At 40.0% G+C, this 26,622-nt stretch overlaps 2 protein-coding genes across 6 annotated transcripts in view; both read right to left on the reverse strand.

The window, feature by feature from the left end:
- Positions 1–592: 592 nt before the first annotated feature.
- Positions 593–3,908, reverse strand: qpctla (glutaminyl-peptide cyclotransferase-like a). Of its 2 annotated transcripts, XM_056766581.1 has the most exons (8): positions 3,670–3,908; positions 3,032–3,493; positions 2,716–2,862; positions 2,339–2,632; positions 2,018–2,179; positions 1,795–1,894; positions 1,592–1,708; positions 593–1,199 (listed from the first exon to the last, which is right to left on the reverse strand). In XM_056766581.1, the coding sequence occupies exons 2-8, from the start codon at positions 3,239–3,241 to the stop codon at positions 1,054–1,056; spliced, it is 1,176 nt and encodes a 391-aa protein (XP_056622559.1). In that variant the 5' UTR covers positions 3,242–3,493; positions 3,670–3,908; the 3' UTR covers positions 593–1,053. The 2 variants fall into 2 exon arrangements, with proteins under 2 accessions (XP_056622559.1, XP_056622558.1); XM_056766580.1 differs by having other exon boundaries at positions 3,032–3,908.
- A 752-nt stretch (positions 3,909–4,660) lies between these two features.
- sipa1l3 (signal-induced proliferation-associated 1 like 3) overlaps positions 4,661–26,622 on the reverse strand; it is a 59,236-nt gene continuing 37,274 nt past the window's right edge. For 2 of the 4 annotated variants that reach the window (XM_056765932.1, XM_056765931.1), the window contains exons 4-22: positions 25,687–25,817; positions 23,813–24,001; positions 23,495–23,669; positions 22,480–22,583; positions 19,864–20,021; positions 18,703–19,288; positions 18,329–18,603; positions 12,982–13,221; positions 12,704–12,880; positions 10,604–10,725; positions 10,327–10,439; positions 9,806–10,236; positions 9,518–9,718; positions 9,266–9,428; positions 9,002–9,188; positions 8,758–8,925; positions 8,541–8,667; positions 8,352–8,433; positions 4,661–7,555 (exon numbers count right to left, since the gene is read on the reverse strand). In XM_056765932.1, the coding sequence (XP_056621910.1) occupies positions 7,409–7,555; positions 8,352–8,433; positions 8,541–8,667; positions 8,758–8,925; positions 9,002–9,188; positions 9,266–9,428; positions 9,518–9,718; positions 9,806–10,236; positions 10,327–10,439; positions 10,604–10,725; positions 12,704–12,880; positions 12,982–13,221; positions 18,329–18,603; positions 18,703–19,288; positions 19,864–20,021; positions 22,480–22,583; positions 23,495–23,669; positions 23,813–24,001; positions 25,687–25,817 (3,776 nt within the window). In that variant the 3' untranslated portion in view covers positions 4,661–7,408. The remainder of the gene's footprint in view (positions 7,556–8,351; positions 8,434–8,540; positions 8,668–8,757; positions 8,926–9,001; positions 9,189–9,265; positions 9,429–9,517; positions 9,719–9,805; positions 10,237–10,326; positions 10,440–10,603; positions 10,726–12,703; positions 12,881–12,981; positions 13,222–18,328; positions 18,604–18,702; positions 19,289–19,863; positions 20,022–22,479; positions 22,584–23,494; positions 23,670–23,812; positions 24,002–25,686; positions 25,818–26,622) is intronic. The other 2 variants (XM_056765933.1, XM_056765934.1) reach the window with 2 other exon arrangements.

Consider the following 26,622-nt stretch of genomic DNA (forward strand, 5'->3'; position numbering starts at 1 on the left):
TAATGCACCATGTCACAAAGCTCGAATCAACTAAATTGGTTTCTTGAACATGACAATGAGTTCACTGTACTAAAATGGCCCCCACAGTCACCAGATCTCAACCCAATAGAGCATCTTTGGGATGTGGTGGAACGGGAGCTTTGTGCATCCCACAAATCTCCATCAACTGCAAGATGCTATCCTATCAATATGGGCCAACATTTCTAAAGAGTGCTTTCAGCACCTTGTTGAATCAATGCCACAGCCGCAGTTCTGAAGGCGAAACACAGTATTAGTGTGGTGTTCCTAATAATCCTTTAGGTGAGTGTATATGCATCACAACACAATACATAATCTGATAAAAAGTACTGTTATCCTGCTCAGATTATAAAACATATCGGACCATTTCACTTAGTATTTTGATTCATAATTGTAACATCTATTACTAAGGAATTTTAAAATATGATGTCTATTTTTCCTAGAACATGAAATGGTACTCATGCTTATTATGACCTGATCTTGTTATTTCTAGTGCATCTCCTGCTTTCCCCAAACTAAGAAAAGGAAGTAACTGCTGGGATACTGTATTGGAATATTGTGCCACAGTACAGTATTGAACATGTAGTCACTTTTAATCCACACATCCAGTGCAAAGATAATTTTCCAACTACAAGAAAACAGTCATATGTTTGAGTTTAAAGTCAAATTAATTTTGTTTCTACAGTCCAGAGGTTAAAAACATGGACTTTGTTAAAACAGTCTTTTGTTACAATGTCCACAACAACATCCTCTTTAAAAATTACATTATAATTAGGAATCCTTTATAGCTGCCATTACATGAGGATTTGCCCTATTATGACGTATGGCTCTTTTCAGCAATAAAATAATCTGTAGGATGTAGCATTCACTTTCCAAATAAACACACACCATTACTTTGTTGTGTGTCTCTTTGGTCATTATGATTTATGGCTCATTATTATTAACTCCTACGCATCAAAGACGTTTACTACATTCCGATCATGTGACCGTGGGAGTCATGGTCATGTGGGTAAAGGTCTGCTGAAGGATGAGTGGTTAGAGGCTCAGGTACTCGGCTACAAATATGGCCAGGATTCTAGTAAGGTTTTCCACCGTGGGTCTGTGCATCTTCTCCTCAGTGTCGTCCAGTGTGTGCCAAAACAACGGAAACGGTGTGGGGATCAGATGCAGCACAGGAACACCTGGAGACAAACAGGCACTGATTCAGATACACACAGGAATCTTTTTCATTTTTTAAAGACAACCCCAAACTCTTAAAGGCGCAGTGTATTTAGCGACATCTAGCGGTGAGGTTACGAATTGCAACTAATGGCTCACTCCACCCATTCCATGCAAGTTGACCCGCGCTGTTTGTAGATAGAAATAGCTCATTCTAAGGTAAAAAAATTACTTCATACACCTCAGACATAGTTATGTATATTATATTACATTTCTGTCAATAGATCCTCCAAATAATTACACACTGGACCTTTAATAAGCTTAGGATGTAACAGCACCAAAGTCCACTTCAGATAAAAACAAGACAGACATCACAGTTTGAATAACTACAAAATCTAAAAGTGAGATCACGGACCCCTGTTCAGAAATGGAATATGGTCATCCTGCACTGGACCAAGATAAAAATCTTTCCTGAAGTATCTTTGTTCTACCGGGTGAGATGTCAACAAGCCCTGTTTGTGGAGTCTCTTCTCTGAAAAACAGAAAAACAGAGGCGCTGTGACTGTAGAAGTCACTGTCCTGCAAGCGAACTCATTTTGGGCTGTGCTGTGCCTTCACCTGCAGCGATCAGCCGGTCAAACCATCTAGCTGTGTTATCAAAGTGACTGACAATCAATGGCTCCAAACCACCAAGCAGATCCAATAAGACTAACAGATCCTGAATGAAATTGCATGGAATACATGTGTTGTTCAAATGCAAAACATCATAAAAGTCCATTTGTATAAAAGCCTTTGAGAAATGCACAAATGTAAGAACTCGTGTAAGCACACCCATCCTCACCACTGCCTGAAGAAGAGTGGTTTTGGTGGATCCATGAGGATGAGGGGTGCGCTCCATGAGTTCAGCCAGGTGACGAGAACCATACAGAGAGTCTGTATCGGTCCATTCCTCAAATGCCTCCTCTCCGTCAAAAAACACTAGCTGCAATGTCACAGCAGACTTCTAGAGAGATAGAGAGAGAGCGAGAGTTTGTAAACACGATTGTCAATGATCTCATTTGCTTCTTTTCTTCGGAAATCATGATATCAGTATTGTTTTATAAGAAATTGAAAATAAATCATCGTTGATAAGCAGCACAAAAATAAAACACCGCAAACTTACCTGCTGTTTAAGGGCTTTAAGTTGAGTGTCCAAAGCAGCGGCCAGCTCCAAGATTATAGCACAGGGTACAGCTGAATCGCTTGCACCCACAAACACCCGCTGTGGGTTTTTACGGTCCGGAGGTAAGATTTTAGAATCATGATGGCACGCTAGAAGCAGCCTGCGAGGAGCTGAGGGGTCCAGCACTGCCAGCACATTGGTGAAGGTCACATCACCCTTTGGGGTGCGTGAAACAAAGGAATTCTCCTCCAGTGTCCATCCCGCAGAAAGTGAACCCAGCTGGGTCAAGATATGCTGTAGTCGAAAGAAGTAGATTACTACCTAAAGTAATAAAACATGTGTTTGAAGATCTTGTGAATGTAACAGATGTATTAAACCTGGCGTATGATCTGACTGCCAGCAGTTCCAGGAACCCGCTCAATCAGTAGAGGCCGCAGATGAGTTTCCCAAAGCCGATGGCCGTTCACATGAGCGGCGAACTTCTCTATTTGTGCCAAAGAGTACTTAGCAGGCTTATGAGAAAGCTGCAGAGACAATACAGTACAGGTGAGCAGCAGCTAAACTACAATCTTTATGACAGCATCCACTTGCATTGTATAAACAACATCACAACAACCAGGGAATGTAAGCCAAGAGCAGAGAGCCACGTGATACAGCAATGCATTACATCACAGTAGCTTAGTATAAACTCACCCTGTCATTCGTTAGATGTGCGTCATGATGCAGGTGAGGGGTGCTGGGATCTGCAGACAGGTACAGTCCGAGAATGACAGACAGTGTCAGCACGCCGCAGAGACACATCACAAGCACGCGCATCCGCGACGTTCTCGTCGGATCGCAGGAGGACAGCGCGCGGCCGTTATTCGGGTGCAAAACTTTGCCCCTTCGACTGTTCCTCGACATGTTTAGTCTGATGTAGCGTCAGAGACGCAGGGAGGCTAAACCACAGACGTGTTCCTACGGTGTCGTGTCTGAACGCACGCCCAAGGACACGTCAGTACTCAGAACTGCCAACTTTGACCGGTTACGTTTGTCACCGTGCAGCTCGCGCTGGTGCTTTGTAAAACAACTCCGTGTAACATTTCTTAGCTCAATATAAGCGTGGCAGCTGTTTTGACAGGTGCTTTTAAATGTATTAGGTGTGTCAGTCAGGTCCTGTTTTCATACCAGAGACACGATTGTTATACACCACAACACTTATTATACACTTTCTATGAAATTCTGAAAACTGGTTGGAAAATGCTACAATGCACATAAACTTGAATATCGAAATATTGTTATAGTATTGCACTCACATACGCTAAACATGTAGTAATGTCTTGCATTCTTACGTTAGTGATGAAATCTGGCGACCACTTGATCAACTGTTTTTGCGCATACTTGACTTCTGCCCTACACCGCCAGTCTCCACCCACAGCTGCAGTTTTCATCTAATAACTGATTCTGGATCTGAAGGTGCAAGATTTTTGTCATTCGTGTGTAAACTAAACTATATATTTAAATCTTCTCTTGAATGTCTTCAATTTCATTTATACGCGTGCAGTCTACCGCAGTCTTTATTTGACTGGACTTCCGCCATGACGTCACTATGGCTGGTTTTATTGTCATCTTAAAGGGACAGGCGGAGCCTGCAACGTTGACAAAAATGTTGTTTTATTTCCCTTGTTTTTATTCTATTGTCACTCAGAACTGAACAGATATTTTTTATATCGTTTCCGGGATTTAGCATGCTTGTCCTTTGAGGAGTTTTGACTTTTCTGACAAAACAACATATAAATTGCAAAATTGTACTTATTCTATAGTAAATGTGACTAGTGACTTTTTTTTTTACAAATAGTAGGGTTTAACTATGGTTGTTATAATAAATCCATGGTTAATTTTTAAGAGAAGAAACAAATTTCTGTTGTATCTTACTAAAATTATTTGTCTTTTAGTGATTAGTCGGCTGTATTTACATCGCAGGCAACGACAGTTTTTCTGTAATGGAGTTTGTAAGATGATGCACCATTTACTGTCACTTACTTTCTGGGTTGCATGTGCCAAATATCAGGATTTCATAATGTGTTTTTGCAGACTTGTTTCACTGTCTTTGGGATTAAGTAGTTTAGTTAAAATATAATCAACACAATCCCTTTAGAGAATAGCAGACTGAACAGGAGAATGTGGGTTTCTTGTTGACATGCTGACACTTGTCAAAACTTGCTGGAATAGACTATCATTTTCTCTGTCTAACATAACATTTAACAAAAGGAACACACAAACAGTAACAAGTACAAGACTTCTATCATTATGAAATATTTTTAATATATTTTTTATAAAATAATGAAAACATAATTTACACTTATTAAATGTACACTCATTGATACAACATCCCCAAATAAAACGGAAAGATAGATAATCAAGGCATTGGTGCCGCTGTCTCATGCATAAAGCTAATGAAAACAGAGGCAAAAAAATGATAATTTGTACAAAAGATCATGAATCGAACAAAAGGCAAATTAAAAAATATTAACTCCGTACCCTCCAATAATGTTACCAAATCTGTAATCTTGCAAACTCGCTTTGAATTTGCTTTAACGTATTTAAAAACAGGAAAGAAGAGGATTAAAATAAATAGTCACAATATTACACGTAAAAATAAACCTTCAAATATAACAGCTGGACTATATATTTTGCTTTGATTTATGAATGCGCAACACAGATGCACATAAGATGGTTTCACAAGTATATTACTCATCTTTTTAAAATAAAAAGAACAAATTAATTAAAACACCTCCACCCAACTACAAAACAAACAGAAATTATAAAACGATCCATGGTGTGGATATAACACCCAGTAATCCAGAACTGAGTGAGACACCAAGAGTCCAAAGAACCTCCCACTTTGACAAATACATTAAGTGAGTGGAGTTCTTGCAATCACAGCAATGAGAAACATCCCTAACAGTACATGACCAAAAACAGGGGGACAAAAGAGCTTATAGTAATATGAAAGGTCAAAATGCAACATATGCTTATTAAAGCTGAACAATGGATGACGAGTAATTCAACTTTTAAGCTGTATACAGTTTTTTCTTTTTATCATTTATTGTGAGGACATGAAATAAGTCATGTTAGCTATTAGCAGTTCAAAGCTTTATAAAAATCACCCTATGTACAATTACACCACTAAAGAGCAATAAGGAATCCTGCAATGAATAATGTCTCTGTGTATGTGTAACATTTCAGACTTACTCCATAAAATGAATCTTTGCTGTTTACTATATTAATATGGTTATTATTTATATCTGAGCAAAGTCATCGGGTTTTCATTTAGACCTATAATGAAAGCAACGACTAAAACAAAAAAGTGAACTGACTGTCGCAGTGCTTTTGCTCTGACATGAATAAATAGTTTAAAGAAATAGGTCAGGTCACTAAGAGGGCAGCTTATGGGTCCTGAGAGAGGAGGAGATATTTTCCAGTTGGATCAGGTTAAAGGGATGGACAGAGCCGATACGAGTCGTAAATTACAACACATTACTGGTCAACGTTGGACTCACTGACCACTCTTAAGGCAGACATGTACAGAACCGTACGGGGTACACGATAAACCACATTACATCCAGCCTGACTGTTAATCCAGTTAACTCATTCAATAAACATGGGAGAAAACAAAGACCTTTTACAGAGCACTGCAGTCCATCTACAGTCTGAAGAATAAGGTCTTTGTATGTAAACATAATGATCTAAAACAGCCATCGATTGCCAACAGTCGTTTGACCTTATAAACCTGAACTAAAACAATACAAATAGAAAAATAGAGTCTGTATGGAACACAGCTAACAAGTGTTTGTCGCCTTTGCATATAGATATACAGTGTCTAAATTCGACAGAACAGCCGGAGTTTACACACAGTGCTGTGCCAAAACAATACAGAAAGAGTAAATGGCATTTCCTGTCACATGACACTGTCACTTAACAACTGACGGATGTCCATTCACAGAGAAATGAACAAAGACTTGGGTGTCACATCACAGTTTTAGTAGCAGTCGCTGTCAATGGTCACGACATTTCCATTACAAGACTTGAAATTTGTGATTTTGGTCACCACTTTATTTTCTGTCCTTGGTTTGCTGGAGATCTACAGAGCCATTATTGCAGATGAGCTTCAGTCACTATAATCCCTATGGGATTTTATGTTCAAGAATGCCCGAAAAAAATGCAGAAGTCTGTTTAATGGGCACGGACGAAGCAAGGTCTGATGAATTTTTACTAGAAATCAGCTGAGATGAAATCTTCAAAGTGTAAAAATATCAATTTACAATAATGTTGATTTTTGATGTTTAATGTACCTGCACGCATATGTGATTCGTAATTTATACTAACAGTGATACACATCATCTGAGAGTCAATGTACCTCTCCTTGAAAATTACAGTACCGTGTTTCTGCACATGCTCCAATGTTGCATGCTGGGACAGGTAGTCTTAACACAGGATCTCTCACGTGGCTCAAGTGTAGATTTGTTTAGTTGGTCTGCTTTTCTGAGTACCAGAGTGTCGTTTTTTTGGCTGTTGAGCTGACTGTGCAATAGGCCTCACTGATTTTTAGTGTCTTAAACTCGGCTCAAGTGTCGACTGGTTGATTACAAAAATAAATCTACAATGTGAAAATAGTTCTGAAAGGAATTAGATCAGAGTGCTATTTTTGATGAGGAGCTCGCACTTTTCAAGGTTGGACTTATTACGCACGTTCGTTTTTTAAAAATAGATATTTTTACTTCCGTACGGGCTTTCAGTTTTTCCCCACGTTTCTCCATTATCTCGTCTCTACCTCCCTCCATCACACTTTGATAGAGCTCACAGTTTTATGTGTGGTGTCAGCTGTGAGATACGATAAACTGCCAGATCTTTTTTGCTCACCAGAGGACGTCTGCCTTAGATGAGGTTGAACGGGACAGTGAATAAACTGGGTGATAAAAAATGATTTCATACAGCTTTTGGCACACAACGCGCCACATTAGGCAAAGCACAGGTACGTAAGGATCTCCTCCATCTTCTAAAATTCACTCCATTTGCAGGGAGAGGAAGTCACTTCCTCTCTGGGATGCTAGAGGACAAGAGTTGGCTAAATTTCCGTAGCTGTTCACTGGCCGAGAGAGATTCTTCATGCAGACGCTGGTTATTCTGCTTCAGATTAGCCATCTCTGCTAACAACACTTTTTTGTCCAGTTTCTCCTAAACAAGAAACAAAGAAGAAAGGACATTGATGACATCATCTAAAAGAAGGGATGTAACAATATTATCGATATCGTGTTATCGCAATAGCTACATTTTCTCAATATTATCGTGGTCACATGACTGCATGAAACGATAGGTCTTCCGGGCCTAACTAAAAGAAAATTATAGATGTTAATGTCAAGGTCCATCTGGTGCAATTATTTTATTTTAAAAGGGATTTTTAGGTCATTTGACCCATCTCATACTATAACTTGTACATCTATCAACAGTTATGATTAGATGACAAAGAAAAGAGGATGCTTATGGCACGATACCAAGTCATCATTTGTCATTTTAAATATTGCAATATTGCTGAAATATTGTACAGTGAGATTTTAATCAATATTAATAAGAGTAACTGAAAGATAGCACAGTTCATTGACTTTTAGATGAAGCTTTATTTATTCATTTGTTTTCAATGCCATATCAAGTCTAAAGGCCCAGGTTAACTTTTATAGACCACTTAGCAAGATGTAAACACTGGTCCAGAGGCTCTTCGTTTTTATTTATTTAATTTTTTAATCTTACATAAAGAATTAATCAATTAAATCTTCAATATATTTGTTTAACATTTGTGTAGTGTAAAGGGGGTATGTTCATGAAAACCAGATGTTTTCCATATTTAAGTGCTATAATCGGGTCTCCAAGCATCGTTTACGTCATTGAAAGTGGTCTATAGAAACGTTTAATATAAAGTGAATAGCCGCACAATGAATCTGTCCTGCATACATGAGATTTCCTCAACGTAACTCACTTTTTCCAGATCGTTGTTTAGTTGTTTCAGCATGACTTCTAAATGATACAGACGACCAGGCAAGTTATTAGAAGGTTCTTCGCTGTAACACACACAGAGAAACACGCAAAGAGAAACAGTGTCAGAGAGGAACAATTAAAAGAACAAGTTGTGTATTTGAAGCAAGTATATGATGTATGAATGTCATACCTGCTTAAAGTAGGGGTGGTGCGAGGTGTCTGTGGCGTGTGGAAAGGCACAGGGCTGATGACAGGCCTCAACTCATTGCCCGCTGTGTGAGGCTCTGACAGTGAAAACAAAGAAACGGCCCTTTGCACTGTACAAAACAAACACAAAGTTAAACTGTGCATACCTCAAACAGGTTTCCCCAAACATCCATCCTATATACTCGACCTGTTTTACTCACACGTGCATTGACTCGTACCTTCATACGCCTTGGCAGCATTGACAAGGCTGGACCACTCCAGGCCACAGGCAGTGTCAGGAAGAGGCATGAGTCCAGGGTCAAGCCTTCTGAGGGGTGGAACCTTATCCCTCACCTCGGTCAGAGACAACTCTGAGGCTGACAACGGCACTGAAAATACAATTGAATAAGAACAAATTACAATCCGATAGCAAAGGCAACAATATGTCTTGCAAATGACGCCCACCTTTCTTACTAGGCATGAGGGCTCCGTGATTGGTGTTGTGGCGTCGTGTAGGCAGCGTGCATGTGAAGAGGAGATCGCTGGGCGGGACCTGTCCATCAAAAAGGGGTGTGCTTGCATAACTAGCATCTCTCCGGCCACTACACAGGCTCTCGTCTGAGAAAGTGCGCTGCAGAGTCCGATGTGGCGACTGTGAGGTGAGCAAAAACACAATGTGTTTTAAAACATTTTTTTATTTCTGTCTGAACAAAATCTGTATGTACTCACTGCGTCTTGTGACGGCATCTCCACAGGGTTGTCCATGATGATGAGTTTTTTCAAGTCGTCCTCAATAGTGCTCTTATGAGCTCTGCGTGGTGAACGCAGGTCCCTCAGAGAAGCACGTAATCGTGGCTGTCCGAACACGTTTTTACTGTTCATGTCCACTTGCCTTGAAGGACACACAACACAATAGTTCAAAATTGAATGTAGAATGTGTGAAAGACATTCTTCATGAGGTCATCCACATTGGACACTTACTTGCTGGTATCAGTGGTTGTTGTGCTGGATGCGGTACTGCTCTCCTCCTGTTGCCATGCACTCTGCTTGCTTTTAGTAAAGGATTTGGGGGCGGAGCTCGACAGCTGGGTGGAGCTAGATGAGGGTGTGGCAGTTGAAGGTTTGAATGGTCGAAGTTTGTCTGCCATCGCAGGGGTTTTATACCCTTGAGGTGTAAAGGCCCTAAATACACACACAGAAATCCACACAAATTGAAACACGTGCAAATATGAACCATCTGAGAAAAAAGAAAAAAATCAAACTTCATACCTCGGTTTTAAGTTGTCTGTATTGCCTGATCCCGGAGGGGGAAACGTGCGTGTGCGATAGTTCTTGCTTTGACTGGCGGACGCAGGAATAACCGGGGACGACTCCCTACGACGCCCGTCCCCCGTTCTCGACAGTTCCTGGAGGCCGCTGTATGTGGCAGAGCCGTGCAGGGGTTTGTGGGGAGTTCCTACGTGACTGCGGCTGGGCTTGCCTCCTTTAGTGTTGGGGCTGGGCGTGTAGAGAGATGCATCAATGCCACTGTCACTGGAGCCTCCTTTCCCCATGGGGTCAGGATCAGGATCTAAAGGATCACTCAGGGCCCCTGAAACCCCGCCTCCCATCCCATCAAACCAGCGTTCATCACTGTGACTGCTGGAAGCATTGCTGGAGAGGGTGTTACTGCTGGAATGACTGGAGTAATGTGTTTCGCCCTGAGAGAGAACAGAAGAATGATTCAGATTTATATACATGTATTTCTTTGTGTAAATATATATACACATATATCTGCTATGATTTGTCACCTTAGAGTGGCGGTTTGGAGAGTCCTTCCCTGGGACGTCCTGTCGGTTTTGTCTTCTTGGAGCTGAGCCCACCGACACACCTCGTGATGAAGCAGCGACGTGCCACATGGGCTCTGTCAAACACAAAGAGGCATGGGTGTTTGATTCTCCTTTCCTGTGCTTCAATGTTTAACCAGTAGAGGGCAGTATTTACGAAGTGCTGATGCACTACTGGAGAACTGGAATTTCATACTTGTCTTATTGTTTCCATAAAAGCTCTGTTGGTGTGTCTGTTTACCTGACTTGGTTCGCTCCATCGTGCTCTCTTGACTAGTGAAGCCAGATGATGATTCTCCACTTGACACATCAACGGTAACATGTGGGTCAAACTGTTGGTGAGACCTCTGGGCTGCTCCAAACCTGAACACATATTCCACACATGTATCAACCTACGCAAAGTGGCCAAAACAACTTTGGAAAACAGTCGACTTCACCTTTTATTCAAATATACTATGGTAGATGTATAAATATGTGCTTGGAGTGTAAAGTAAAGCTCAGCTATACGAAGAATTTAGGGAAGCTTGGGAAAAAAAAGGACTTGATGCTTCACACACACACCATTTCAATGCCCAGAATTGATCAACAATATATGAATAACTAATGAAACTTTTGTCAACGTATGATTTATTTTCATGTTTTTCTACACATGTTCTATACAGCTCGCTTTTTGTTGAGTTTAGTGTTATCTCCTTTTGGTACCATGTAACACATATTTTGATGGTTTGAATGAACATCAGGCATTAATAGCAACTGTTGTTAAAAAATACCCTATGGACATCACTTCTGGGAACTACTTAAGTATTGAATACATTTCATAATCCTGGAATAAAAAGAACTAAGTAAACACTATCAATGGGGACTCTAAAACAGTGAGTCTTCATAAATTTCACATCACACTGAATTGTGAGTTTGCTGCAACCTAAGTGTGCCGTGGGTTTGAGCGCTGATGTACGGCTCAATCTGATGGGACTATTATTAGCAGTCATTAGCAAATCTCGCTGATTCACCGGCATAAGTACAGTCAGTGTAAAATGCTTACAGAACCGGTGCCACAACAGCTACTTAAAAGATGCTAATGCGTCATAAGTGCAATCACACTCGCTGCAAATAAAGAATGAATAAAACTAATCAGTTCTTCATCTTTATTTAACTTCTGAAATGAATGACACAAAAACATAATCATGAAATATTTAAGATGTTTGTCCGATGTTGTTTAGAAAGGATGAGCCATAATTGTAACTCAAACACAGAATATGCTAATCGATGACGTACTTTTCTAAACTGTATCAAATGTGAATTGATGCAAGTATTAGATATTATAAAAGAGGGGAATAAGGTGGTAAATTGTGAAAAACTGTCAATTTGACACCTAAAGCAGAATAATTAGTCAGACGGACACAACTCACACAACTAGTTCCTCTGGTTAAATCAACCAGCAAACATACAAAAACAACAGAGCTGTGTGTCTGACTGCCTGTGCATGTCTTGACTTCTGCCATATACAACTGTGGAAAAAATGAAGAGACTTCAAATTTTCAGTTTTACAGAATTTAATTTTAGGTTTGTGTATATATGAAACTTTCATTTTTATTTTGTTCTGTGACGTACAGACTTTCATATTCAGAAAAAAATAGTGTTTTTAAGTTCGATTTAAATTCAGAAATCAGAAAAAGGACCAACTGATCAAAATAAAAAAATGTTTTCAGATCCTAAATAGAGCAGCAAGGAAAAACAAATTCATATTCATGTTTACACAACTCAATACTTATGTTTTTACATATTTAAGGATCAGTTCAAAAATGTATACATGATGGAAAAAGCTTGATTTTTTTCACAACATTCAAATCTTTCACATTGCTGTTGTGTTTTTGTCACTGACTTTATGACTGTATGTCATTCCTGAGGTTTGATTGTCTTGGATTTCGACAGACACTGGACTGAAATGGATGTTATACTTGTAGAAATGCTGAACAAAAACAAAACCGGAGTGGTGGTCTCTTCATTTTTTCCGTGGCTATACAAATGGGTTTGAGTCTCCAACCCACAGATGTGACTACAATGACTGAAGATGTTTATTTGTACTCTTACTAATATTCATAATCATTTATGATACATTCAGCCTGTAAACCAATGATGAGAATATTGCGATGATAATCTCAAACACAACAGAACTGTGTTCGACGGTTTGTATTTGGTCACCCATGAGCTTTGCAAAACTGTAAGAAATACTCATATCCTGTTCAGGGTCAAATTTAAAATAATAGTAACATATCAGACAGGAAAAGAATAGATTGATGCCACATTCTACAAATAAAAAGGACATTTGATCAGCACCGACCTGTCTGGAGAGGGTTTATAGCGAACAAAGGGTCCACTATGTCCTGGCACCCCCAGTGCTGCGGAGTTGAACCCGGCACCTGTAGTGGAGAAACTAGCCGAGGGATTTCTATATGGCATCCCTCTGTCCGCACCGATTGGAGATACGCTGTACTGGTTCTCTGGGTAACTGACAGGCCTGTGGGTGGGGACGGAAATAGCTAGTGAGAAGAAAAACAAGCGAGGATCCGTATCCAAAATGTTTGTCTGAGGCTTTAATGTTATGCAGGAACGTCTCACCGTTTCGCTGAGATGACCTGGGGTTCTCTGTATGGAATAGGAACCAGAACTTTGTGTGTTCGACTGGGGACCGCAGGTGGGGCTCCACTCGGGGTCCAACGTTGGGCGGAGCTGTGTGTCGCAGGTGGGGTGTCCCAGCGCCATACTGGTGTCCGCTGCCCACTGCGATACCCTGCAGCTACCGGCTCCGCTTCTCCTTTCTGCTCCATCATCTTCATCTCGAACTCCTCTGTGCAGCCCCTAAACACACACACATAACATAAATGATTTATTTTCATGACTAGATTTTCATAAATCTAAACCAGGGGTCACCAACTAGCGGACTCCGGTCCGGATGCTGACCACGAGATGCGTCCGTCTGGACCTCAAAGCCTTTTGAGATAATAAATAAATGTACGCCTAACATTTATTTTCTAACAACGAGCATATGAATGTTCACTAAGAATACAGTGGATCTTAGGAAAACACAACAAGCCCTTTACTGATGGGGAAATAGTAAAAGAGTGCATTGAGGCTGCGTGTGAAACAAATTTAGAAGGAATATAAAGACATGAACTAAAAGAAAATATGAAACAAATATTTATTTCAGCTGCAACAGCCACAAGAAGAGCTGAACCTCAATTTTTTTTGTTGAAGACTCCTGATCTAGAACAGTGCAGTCATTTCAGTCGTAAGCACTCGATGACAGTGGATCAGGTTCACCCTCAGATCAGCCCCAAATCCCAGTTGACCAGTTCACTAACCCCTACTGAATGCCAAACAGCAGAATAAAACCCTCTCATCAGCGCAAGAATCCCTCTGGGTCTTTGCTTTCTGATGATGATGAGAAACTAAACCCTTCTGTCTAAAGCCCCCTCAACTGTCAGCACTTTCACACGAGGACGAGAGTCAAGGTCCAACTGTCCTTTGATTTTAGTTGCTTCTGAAAGAGCGCCTTCATCAGCCTCGCCTACATCTATTAAATCTTGTCATCGTCCAGGGCCATTGAGTTTATACAAATCATTAAAACCGTGTACAAGAGTATACTCGTATATACCTTAGTAAATACTACGAGTCCAAACACTGTATAACCACATTATTGTTCACCTCAAGTCACAAGTCTATGCTTCTTCTTACAAATACAGAATGTTGTTTGCATTTTCAGAGGATGCAATGTTGTGGAGGTTTACTGTCTTAAAGAGATAGTTCACCCAAAAATGAAAATTCTGTCATCATTTACTCACCCTCAAGTTGATCCACATCTGTATAGAGAAAGATATTTGAAAGAATGCTTGTAACCAAACAGTTAATGGCCACCACAGCAGGAAAAAAGTGCCCCAGAACTGTTTGCTTTCCTACATTCTTCAAAATATCTTCTTTTGTGTTTAACAGAACAAAGAAATGTATAAAGCAAATTGTCCTACTATGGTAGTCAATGGTGGACAAGAACTGTTTGGTTATAAGCATTCTTCCGAATATCTTTCCATGTTTATCCGGACAAAGAAATGTATACAGATTTGGAACAACGTATGAGTACATTTAATTTCAACTGTTCCTTTATAAGAGCCCATTCCAAATCTCTGATATTCTGATCGTTCATGTACGATAAATCTAAAGCATTTTTTCACCGGTTTTATTGCAAGCTTGGCAAAAATCCCAAATCTGATCACTTAAAGTAATAGCATAACTCTCTTCAACAAGCCACACAATTCCCACCCATAACACAAAAGGGATATGATGCAAACTGAAATTTAATACATGTATTAATAGTGACGGCAATAGCAAGCATCCTATAGAAGAAAATTATTATTCCCTGATGAGGGTTGAGTGGCTAACTTAAGTTCTCAATGGTTGCAGTCAAAACCCTCTGGCTCCCGATACTGTGGATCATCTATATTTTATACATCATCTCGCTGCCACCTATTATTATCCTCTCTCCTCGAGGAAGACAGTGGGAGATAAAGCAAAACAAAGACAAACTGTGAGACAGTAAGCCAGCAGCAGAGACAAAGGAAAACAAGGAGAGGAGAGAATGGATAACACGTCTGCACAACAGCTCTTCTGTCTAAAACACCCAAAACTCCCTTCTGAGGACCACATGAGAGGAAATAAACTATCCAGACTGACTACACAAGATGCTCATGAGATGGAAACTGAATATTAACTCAACTGTACTGGTTGCTGGGAAAGAAATAATTATCAGCCAATGAAAACTGTTTGGAAGGCAACTGATGTTTCACCACAAAGGAATGACAAAAAAACGACACATCCAGGATACAAAGTTAAACATGTTTACATAAGAAATAATCGATTCATTTTCAGAGTTTGACAGCTTCAACATGACGCCAATTCCTTCACTAACCGTAACACACAAACAGTCAAGCTAGAAGTCGACAAAGGAACCATTAAGGAACCCCAAGCGTGAAAAACATCAGCACAGCCGTCTTTTTTCATCTGTAAGGAAGTGTTGTTAGCACCACCCATCCTCTTCTCCCGCCAACCATCCATTCATCCATTCTCTCAACACCTCCACTTGCACTGTTGATCTCCACGTTCATTGTTCCGACACAATCAAGTTCCTGGTTCCAGCACATCACCTCGTTCTCTTTGTCTCCGATACCAGTAACCTCCGAGCGCCGAGCTGAACGTTTTCTCAGATGTCCGCCGCAGCTCCATGAGGCTCTAACTGACAGCTGAAGTACAGTCGAGTCTGACAACCACACACACCGACAGACTTCTGGCTTTCCCCACCCCTCCAATCCTCTTTCACTACGATAACAAGGGAAGCGGGAGGGAGGAAGGAGGGGTAGTTCTTTCCCCTGTAAGCTACACCCTCCTACTTTGTTTCCAAGCAAGGAGGCGCTCAGACATGTCTCAGCATCGTTATATCCTCTCCCTGCATTTTAAACACACTCGTCCTCGAACGCATCTCAATGAATCCCCCTTCATTTATTTTTAGCCCCCTTTCACAGATTCCTGGCTTTAATCTCACGATCTGCTCCCCTGGTGCTTTCCGAGCAAGGACAGCAGAGGAGAGCGATACAAATAGAGAAAGAGAAAGGATGACAGAAAGACAAGCATGTCCAAGCATGCAATTAAAACGCTCTTTCATTCCATCGAACAGGGAGGACAGGGGTTTTCGGAAGCGTGTGTGGGCAAGAGAGAACGTTAACCGATGCAATTGAACCACAATGAAGAACACGCGTCCCGCCAATCAAACATGCCGCTGTGTAATTGGGCAATGGTAGCAGCCACTCAGGGGGTGGGTTACAAGAACGGCTTAATATCGTGGCATTGTGTTTCTTAACTTATCATTTTATGACTTGAATTTTTATTAAAACCTTACCTAAAAGCGAACACAGGACAAGTCATTACAATGTTTTGTGGTGTGTATCGCTACCGAAACAACTGCGAAGAAGCTTCTACTTAACTTATAAGACAAGAAGAGGCACGTCGTTCACACTGTGCAAACAAACACAAGACTCAAGAAACCTTGAGGAGTTTAACAACCAAGGACAAAAAGACAGAATAATATGATCTGCATAAATCAACACAAATAAATCCATTAAAACAGAAAGCATACTAGTTAACATTCACTTTCATTTATTTTAAATTAATTGCCTACAGATTGCCAACCCTAACAAACGTTCACAGCAGACACAATGCATGTGCATGCTATATAGAAGCCAGCATACGTTGCTTGCATACGTACCTTATCAATGCTGTAAAACCGAGGCTTCACATAATCACCGTTTTCATTTAGAAACTGTTCCATCCCTCTCGCCTCTCCTCTTCTAACACTCTTTCTCTCTGGTCCTTTCTCTCTCTCTCTAACACTCCCACTCACTGTTCCCCTGAGAACTGAGGCGTCTGCCAATGTTCTCAAAATCTGGTGAGCGGCTGTGTATGTGTGTTCTTGTATACATTTTTTGTATGCGTTGTGTATCGGACAAAGAGAAGGTACGAGTGAGAGTGAAACAAAATGTTTCCTTTTCAGTAAAGAAAACATCGGGTTTTGCAATGTTTTTTCTTTTACCTATAACAAATATGAGACTGAATATTTGAAGGTTTCCAACACTTCCGGGCATCAGCGTCAGACGGCATTCATTCTGTTACGAGAGCTGTCATTAATCTTTCTAGATTGAGAATGTGTCTCCAGGGTGATGCAGAGTGCATAAAAACCAATAACAGCAGCCCTGTCAGATCTCAAATTTGCTGCTGGTCAGGTTTAGCGCTGAAATGTCCTTTATATATATATATATATATATATATATATATATATATATATATACTGACTCTTGCTAAGTTAAGCTGTCAATTTTTGTATTCAGTCTAGGTGAAAACACTGACTGCGGATAAATGTACAAAATAAACCATATTCTTTTGCATGGCGCGTGCAAACATGCTAACAAGGCTACCATAACAAACAATTGTACATCTATGTTAATAAAAATCTGAAAACAGCTTGCATATGAAAGTGGCTGTCATAGAATTTCATAGATTTCTGCATAAACACAAATAACATTCTCTTTATCAATAGTCACAACAAACAGAAGAGATCTGTGAGAATTGTGATGCAGAAAACAGCATCCTGAATGAGGGATGCAGCCAAAGCTTCTGCGTCCAGACTTTCAGACAAGCTGGAGCCTTTTAATGTGATCTCTGTTAATGATTTATCAAAGCGAAATGATTCTATACGAATCATGAGAGCCATTTGTCAACAATGCTGAGTTAATGGCTTTTTGCAATATTCTAAATACTTACATGTACTTGAACCGAAAAGCAGACAGAACGCTGATTCAGGTATAAGTGGATGCCGTGCTATTCTCTTTCTCACAATACTACAGATATACTTCAAATCCTTGGATCGATTTAGTTTTATTTATGTGTGTTTTGCTACACGATTCTACATTTTCAATTTACTGAAGAAGCAGGTCTTTAAAACTCTGCATTATACAATAAATAGTGATGGGTACAGGATGCTGACAGAATATCATGAACAATCATATCTCTACAGTCCTTCTGAAACCTTGCATCTCCATAATTTGTGATTATTATTTTTCTGTCACAGATCATTATTATTATTAATCAACCTTTACGTGTGTCACTGGGTTTTGCAAATGTATAATCAATTAAAAGTATTAAAAAGTGCTTTTCAAATGTGACAACACAGTATTTAATCATTTAAAAAGGTGCATTGTTTTTTCTATATCCTGAAAATATTTGGAGATGCAAGGTTTCGGAAGGTCTGTGACAAAATATAATAACTGCTTAATTCTGTTGTAAGCCATTGGGCTGCCCAACATAACCACATATTAAACCATCTCCTCTTACAAGAAGCATCTAAATAATATAAAGAAATGCTCACCTGCGTGCCCCTCCTACTTCATAAGGTGGAATGATGACCACTTTGACAGTGACCGACGTCCGCAGCAGGTCAATCATTTGCTCGTGGGAGAGCGTCACCGCGGCAACCTTGCAGATCTCCACCAATCGGCTGCCCTGTCGGAGACCCGCCTGCCAAGCAAAACCGTATTCCTCCACCTCAGACACCGTTCCGTCCAGACGAACATGGAAACCAAGCTGACCTAAACCATTACGCCGTAACGTCATATCAACGGTCTCACAACCTACAGTCAATGTCTGCAAAGAAAAACCATAGACAAACGATCAATGACAATCACAAACAACCATCCAATCAAATATCTCAATAATCCATGCAAAGCTCTCCGTATATCCTACCTTAAGTCTCTGCACCACCTCTTTGATATCCTGAGCATTTCCCTCGGGCACCCGTAAGGCCACGTGGTCCCCTCTGCCGTAGTAAACCTTCAGTGCAAGTCTTTCTGCCGTCCAGCCAATCACGTCGGCGCAGAAACAATTAAAAACCACCTCTTTGGTAGAGCAGTCCGCCAGTACAACATACTCATTGGAGATGGCCAGCACACAGGGTAGCTCGGCACCTCCGCCGCTAAAGTCCTGCGCAAGCACACGCCAAACAAGCGCCCCCATGGCACCCATTTCTGCCCCCTCTCGTGCCCGCACGCGTTCCTTCCGTTTGGAAGCCAGAGAGATGAGATTGTTCAGCTTGCCGGCAGTGTCCAGCGGTGTTGTGGAAACGCAGTTTTCCGCCAGGTCACGCAGGTACCCTTGCCGCGTACGGGTGGCCATTGTGTGGAATTTCTCCGATTTGTGTGCCGCGTTTTCGGCGTTGATGATCTTGGCCAGCAGGAAGGCGCGGAAGGCAGCGGGGTCCCGAAACATCACGCCGTTTGAGGGAAGAGGCGGGCCAAATGGAGGGACGTCCTTCATGCGTGTCACCGCCACACTATAGGAAGGAATGTGTGAAATGCGTTACTGCAACCAATTAAGTAAAGCTTACTGACGTAAATTTTTATGACATACTGTGTGTTACACGGCCAAAAGTATATGGACTTTTACATTTCATTTTAAAATGACTTATAAATTTGCACAAGATGCTGGAACTGTAGGGTTGTGAGGATTTGCTCCAATTCAGACAGACGAGGATCAGAGGTCTGGCACTCATGTTAAGTGATGCTTGCTGACAGCATTTCAATTCATCCCAAAGGTTTTCAGATCTGGGCTTTGTAAAGGCCAGACAACTCTTGTAAAGGCCTCGCTTCGTGCATACGGCAAATTCACGCTGGAGTCAAAAGGGCCCTTTTCAAACCATCGCCACAAATTTGGAAGAACACAATTCTCCAGAACGTCACTGTTTGCCATAGTATTAAGATTTGTTTTTGCTGGAATCACCGGAATAGTCGAACCCGCTAATTACAAGGGAGTGTTCACATAGTTTTGGCCATGTGGTGTAATTCAGTTACTAGCTACAGGCCACACATGCATGAGTGTGCTTAGAGTTGCTATGGAAACAAGACCAACCTGTAGCAGGTGTTGTCAGAGCAAGGGTTGTGCACGCGGACAATCACGAACACGTGCTGGAAGTGTGAGCGAATATTCTGTGGAGTAAACGGAAGAGCTCCAGGCTCCTGGAATATAATAGTGACTATATCATTTCCAATGTGCCTCTTCCTCAGGAGCTGTGAGAGAAATCAAAGCGAGAACAAATACAGTCATTTATTTCAACACATTTACAAGGGGATTCTTATCGTGTGTGGATGGGAAGTTTTCACTTGTTTTGATATAAGAGAGATAGAAAATGAGAGAGCGAGAGAGAGAAACGATATAGACTGATCTCTGTTGAAGGGCACTGAAAAAAAAATGTGGAAACTGGCAGAAATATCTTCAGAGACTGAAGAAAATGATTTTTCTGGTGAGAGACACAGAGGTGTGAAGAAGCCTGTTTGCACTGCAGCAAGAATCTGTGATACAGTCAGTTATAAAGCAATAAAATGCACTTAAGTTGAACTTGTTCTGCAAAATTTCCTCAGGGAAGCAACAGTGCTTGCAAAGCACCAAAAAGAATAATGTTAAGTTATTAGATAGACTCTGCTTTAAGGTTTTTGTAAACACAGAATCAGATGCATTTAGTCGTTGTCATGACACTCACTGCGTATCATTCCTACTGCCGATACAAGAGAATCAAAACAAAGTGTCTGAATATGCATATGTCGCAATTACATTTAGCAGTATGCCAAAAGAGTAGGATTGTTTGAAAACTGTTGAATGTTAAAATACTAAAACAGGTTAATTCTTCTGGTCTGGACGACCAGTGTTGCTTTCCTTTTCCGAAGTGTTTTCACGTGTGATTTAACAACAGTTTGGATATAAATGTGATCTACCTCCTTATGGACAAATAAATAAAAATAAACCAATACATTTAAATCACAATTTCCCTGCAGTAACTCTTATTTTATCATTAAGCTGCGACTATTATTAGAAATAGAAGAGTATCTGTAAGTGTTAGAGGCTGCCTACCTGTTCACAACAGTGTGAGCCCATCCGTTATATAACCATACAGATTAACTAGACACTCCATAGAAAACCATGGAAACAAAGGTCTTCAGTAAATGTTAACATAAGACCACACCCTTTATTAACGAGTCCTGAGGGGGACGTTCCTTTACCCTGAGATTACTCTACAATCTTGAGACCCGTTTCTATTGCTCAGAGAATTATCTGTCAAACACCACCCCCTGCAGGTTGTCTGACAGGCATGCAGATAAATTTGCTTATTGTGCACCCAAAAATAAAAATTCTGTCATCTTTTACTCCCCCTTATGTACCCGTTTGACTTTCTTCCGCAGAACACAAAGGAACATATTTTGAAAAATGTCGTTAACTGGACCCCATTTACTTGCATTGGTTTTGTATCCATACAATTGAAGTGAATGGGGTCCAGTGGTGTTTGGTTAACAACTTTCTTCCAAATATCTTCTTTTGTGTTCTGCAGAAAAAACAAAGTCATACAGGTTTGAAAAGACAAGAGGGTGAATAAATGATGACAGCATTTACATTTTTTGTCACTCTAAAGCTGCGCCGTATCCAGTTCTGTTCCACCAAATTTTACAATAAAAGTAATTTTGTCAAACAGGTTTCCCAAATACTCCGTACATCTTCTATTTTGCAGACAGACAAACACAGTTTTGAAAGTGAGTCGTGTCACAGAACCGCAGCCTTTAGACACGTCTGAAAATATTGATGACAATTTCTGGGGAAATTTCTCAAGGAAAAGCTTCAAATGAGAAACTTTTTATGATCTTATATCAAATAAAATAAGCTAACTTTCTGTAGAATGACTTCACTGATGATGCAACCGAAGCAGTGCAAACTCATAAATAATAGCGGAAAAATAATAGCAACCCAAGATATTTTAACCAGGGTTGAAAATTAACACCCATCACAAAAATCAACTGTAGTGGTCAATGCCGTCAAATTAATCCCTGTTTCAATGAAATCCCCAAAATATTTCCCACTGAAAATTCTTTCACACGGAAAAATGTAACACTACGTACTACACATTATTGATAAATATTTTAAAAAAGAAACTACTTTAACACACATGCATGTATGCGAAAACACACACATCCTAAGGGCAAATGATGGGACATTACGGGATAATAATAAACAGTACGGAAACACCAGATGAGAACCACACCCTGCTCTTATTCATTCATCAAAGAATATTTAACAAGCAGGAGAACCTGACAAAGGCAAACATAAAGAGAAAGGGCGAGACCAATCCCTTCAACCAAATATAACCAAAATACAGATCGGTAGAGTGGACATGCAGAAGCTGTGGCCTCTTGCGTTCCGCAAAAAAATCCCCTGATGCACTCCATAAACTTTACGACTTTTCCAGATGTTTCTCTGCAAACTGACTCATACAGCACCCATAACAAACACATTGGCGCATATGAGCAAAGCAAAGAAAACGGAGAGCATGTGAACAACGTGCATAACATTCTGGGAGTATTTCTAAGAGGGAAGAGGAAGACGGGATCTGTCAGGATAAGTTGGGTCATGCCTCTTAAGAACACGCTCTACACAGACTCTTTGATGTAATAACATGCACCGATAAGTGTGTGTGTATCTCACCTGTTGAGGATTATTGGGCATGTATGGAAGCATGGTGGACACATGAAACATGATCTCGTAGTCTTGATAGGTGGTATACAGAGAATTTGTTCCAGTTGAGTCCGCTGTTAAAAAAATAAACACACATTTTAACAATTACAAACAACGTGCAGTGAAAATGCGTTTGTGTGAACCATCTGAAAAATATAAAAAAATGATACGCCTTTTTAATTGTACTTGTCCCAATGTTAAGCTAATAAAACTAAAATAAAAAATATTTTTTATTGTTATATATAAACTGTATATGAAGAGTTTGTTCCAACAAAATCATATTTTTTTTTGTGCATTACAATTATTATCAATTAAACTGTAGTTGGTTTGTTTTGATTTAAGCCATAATAACAAAAAAATACAGCTTACTAACACAATAAAACACTAAACATAATAAAAAAAGATGATTTTTGAACATTTTAAACGGAGTAATCTCATTTTGGAACCATACTCTTAATATATATTATTTTATTTTATTACAGAAATATAAAATCAGAAGAATTTTATTAGTGCTTGGGACATTTGAACAGTGTGTGACTTTAGCACGTTTGGTATCCATTCTGGGTTTAACTACTCTCTCAAGGCAATTGCTGTCATTCATTCCCTAACCTATGACACTCAGTAAGAGGATTTGGGAGCTTATCTTTGATGTGACTTGTCAAAATGTTTACAAAGATGATCTCTTAAATGTGCAGTTACACACGCTTCCACTGCAAGTGCCGTGAGAAATGACACACTGTACATTTAAGAAAGTTGCACGAGCATGTGTTACACCCTGTACTAGCCAAGGCACATGTCAGACTGAGCGTCATTCAGTCTCCTAAACGTAAAAATCCAGCATGATGCAACAGTCACAGAAAATATTTGACATATTTCTAAGTGGTATGCTGTTAGGAGAAGAACTCTTCTCTTAACTTAAAAGGGACATGATTCATCACTTGACGTTTTTCTAATTTTGGGCTCTTTCTAAGAGAGTCGTGCTCACTTTTGGTATCCAGCTGGGCAGCATATTTGGTAAAACCCCTCAGACACACAGTTTCTCCCAACAGCTCCATGAAGGCGGTGAACGCTGAAGTGGCTTCTTCGTTGTTGTACATCTCTTCCTCTGTGCTCTGTCCGCCCCGACACAGCAGGATGCCAACTTTGTGTTTCCGACTGAGCTGTAGACACAAGCAGAACCCAGGTCACACACATGAAACGTTTTTGAAGTAGAGAAATTGTGTTTCCAGTGAATTAGACCTCAAACTCAAAATCTCTTGTTCTCAGCCACGGATATATTTTAAACTGGTGACCCAGTACTCACCCCCTGCTCGTCCAGTTTTATAATTTGCTCCGTGACCTTGGGCGTGTTGAGGGACAGTCGCAGGCAGGGCACGCTGAGCTCTGGCAGCACATACTCCAAAACTTCTTTCAGAGGCAGACCTCGAACCGATCCATGCTTCGCCGAGGATGAAACCGTGTCCTCCAGGATCGCTCCTCGCAACGTGACCATCTAAAGCAACCACGAGGACACAAAAACACGGGTCATGTCCCATCATCACATGACTACCCCAATATCTTGACAGCATGTGACAGACCACAAGAATGACAGAGAAATGCCACATTAATGCAAGTGTCCAGAAGTGCCCACTGTGTGGCATCCTTTCTCCACTGAATCCCTGATTCATCACATGCAGCATCTCACATCCTCTGTTAATCTTTCACACGCTTATGCTATTGCGGTCTTCAGCCGCTGGAATGCAAAAATCGGCATAGTACACATTCTTGGAATTTGTGGATCATTCATAAGGATGTTTTGTGATTTTGTTTCTGATTGAAGTCACATATTTTAAGACGTCATGAGATTGGTCACACATTAAAATGAAACCTTTAAAATAATGATCCTTGTTTTTAGTGAGTAAATACTTGAGACACCACATCCTATGATAATGAATGAGCGTGTGTATGTGTGAACTGAAGACTGCGCTGTTTAAAGAGAGTAAGTCTGATGTGTCCAGGAAGCCATGTAATCTGACTAAAGCCAGTCATACCAATACAGCTCAGCACTTTTCAAACACATTTACTCAACTTCTTGGCCACACCAAACGAGCTCAGATTTTACTTGAACTTAAGTGTGGAAAAATTAGATGGCCCACTAAAAGTCTGGAGAAAAACTTCAGTGCTTATTTTTTTCCTCAAATCAGCATTTAACTTGATGTGACAATATTTCATCTGCGTTTGGAGAGAAATGTTGTTATTTGTTTAAGCGTCATTGGCCATTTTTATGAGGCGTCAGTGGGCTTTTTTCAAATGAGCCATTAATGATTCTTTGAAGCACAATGTGCAAAGAACTTGTGTCTATTTTGTAAAGTTACAATTCGTTTGATGCTACGTTTGTAAGTGTTTTGCAAGCTTTCAAGCAAGTCCTGACATCCATATAAAGGCGTCTCAAAAGCTACTTCTGAAGTGCACGGAGAGACAAAGTGCTCAAAATGAATTAACTAAATCAATAAAAATACAATTGATAAGGTGAGCAGAAACAAACTTTGAAGCACCAGACACAGCTGTTACATTTTACACAGGAACGAAACAATGCATCCCACTTGACACATTACATTTTTGAGAAAACGCAGCCATCTGTGTTGATTCTCATGCAACGCTGATAGAAACGATAGAAATCTAGTTGGGAGGGGCCTTACAACAGGAGAGGCCTTACACGCAGTATACAGTACACAGATTAAAAAAAGGATTAAATCCATTTATACATGTTTGCATTTATTAAAAAAAAAGTAAATTTTCTCAACAGCGGTCACAATTTCCAAATGTCTGCATCAGAAAAGCACAGGACATGAAAACACTATGACATTTTATACCGGTTGAACTTGTGATGATAATTACGTTCCACAAGGAAATTTTGATATTCATTTATAAATAATAGAATCAAACCATAATGCCAAACTTCTTACTCCTATAAACATTGACTGAGCCTCATGTGGAACATATTAACTTTTACGCTTCCTGTGACCTGAACAACAGCACATTGTCGTCTGGGTCAGGCACTGATATTTGAAAAATGATAAAAGTCAAACCACAGGTCATTTTGTGCACCAGTAGAACGTTTTATATATGACACACACTCTCTGGTATTTGTTTGTGGACGCAGTGTGCAGGTATAATTAATTTCTCAGTCATACACACCTCACTAGTGCGGAAGATAATGCGGTATTGATACTGGTCCTTCAAATCTTTGGTATCGTCCAGTTTCTCTCTACGGATGCTCAAAGCGACAGGCCCCAGCTTCTCATCAGTACCAAAGTAGTTCCAGTGCTCTGAGTAGAAAAAGCAAACAAACAAAAAAAGTCAGATTAATACCATTTATAAAAGAAAACAAGACCACAAAAAAGTCATTCATGAGGTCAAAATAAAAAGGAGAAAATGGTTAGATGATAAGAGGGGTGGATATAATATATGCTGGAAAAGGACCTTTTTATAAGGAAAACTTAAAATGCTGCTTGAAGTAGGTCAATGTTGGACAAAGGACATTAGTCAATGTCTGGTTGGCTATAGGACTTCCTGTAGGTGCTGTGAGCATTCAAAGTCAATACAACACCAGACACAAAAACATACACAATGTTGCTTGAACACATTATGCAAGACTAAAGGAAGTCATTGTCCTTTCAAGTTTTCCCACCGGATTTTATTTTAGCAGAACGGTGAAACTGAGTGTTTAACAAAACTAAGCCTATTTTGTATTTTACTTCTTTTAGTTATGAATGTATTAAGATGTAAAACTACACATGGTCATATGAACAGCAAGTTTCAATAAGCTTACAAATGTGAACACACATAAAACCTGCTCATTTCCAGCAACACTAATATATATATATACATACATACACACTATACACTATGATTTACTGCTGGGTCCAATTATAGCAGGGTTCAAAAATAGTACACAGAACAGCATAAGTGTTTTAATGGAAATTTGATATCCTATCGATTTTCCACTCTTCATTTCATTTTGGCATTTACTGAAGTCTAATGTTTCATTAATCTGTCAAGCCAGAGTCTCAACACAGGATATGAGTTTAGCTGTTTTGTAAGGGTTGTGAAAGCTCAGGAAACTTGAGTTGG

This window comes from Triplophysa dalaica, chromosome 14, assembly GCF_015846415.1.
Source record: "Triplophysa dalaica isolate WHDGS20190420 chromosome 14, ASM1584641v1, whole genome shotgun sequence".
Classification (NCBI taxonomy): domain Eukaryota; kingdom Metazoa; phylum Chordata; class Actinopteri; order Cypriniformes; family Nemacheilidae; genus Triplophysa; species Triplophysa dalaica.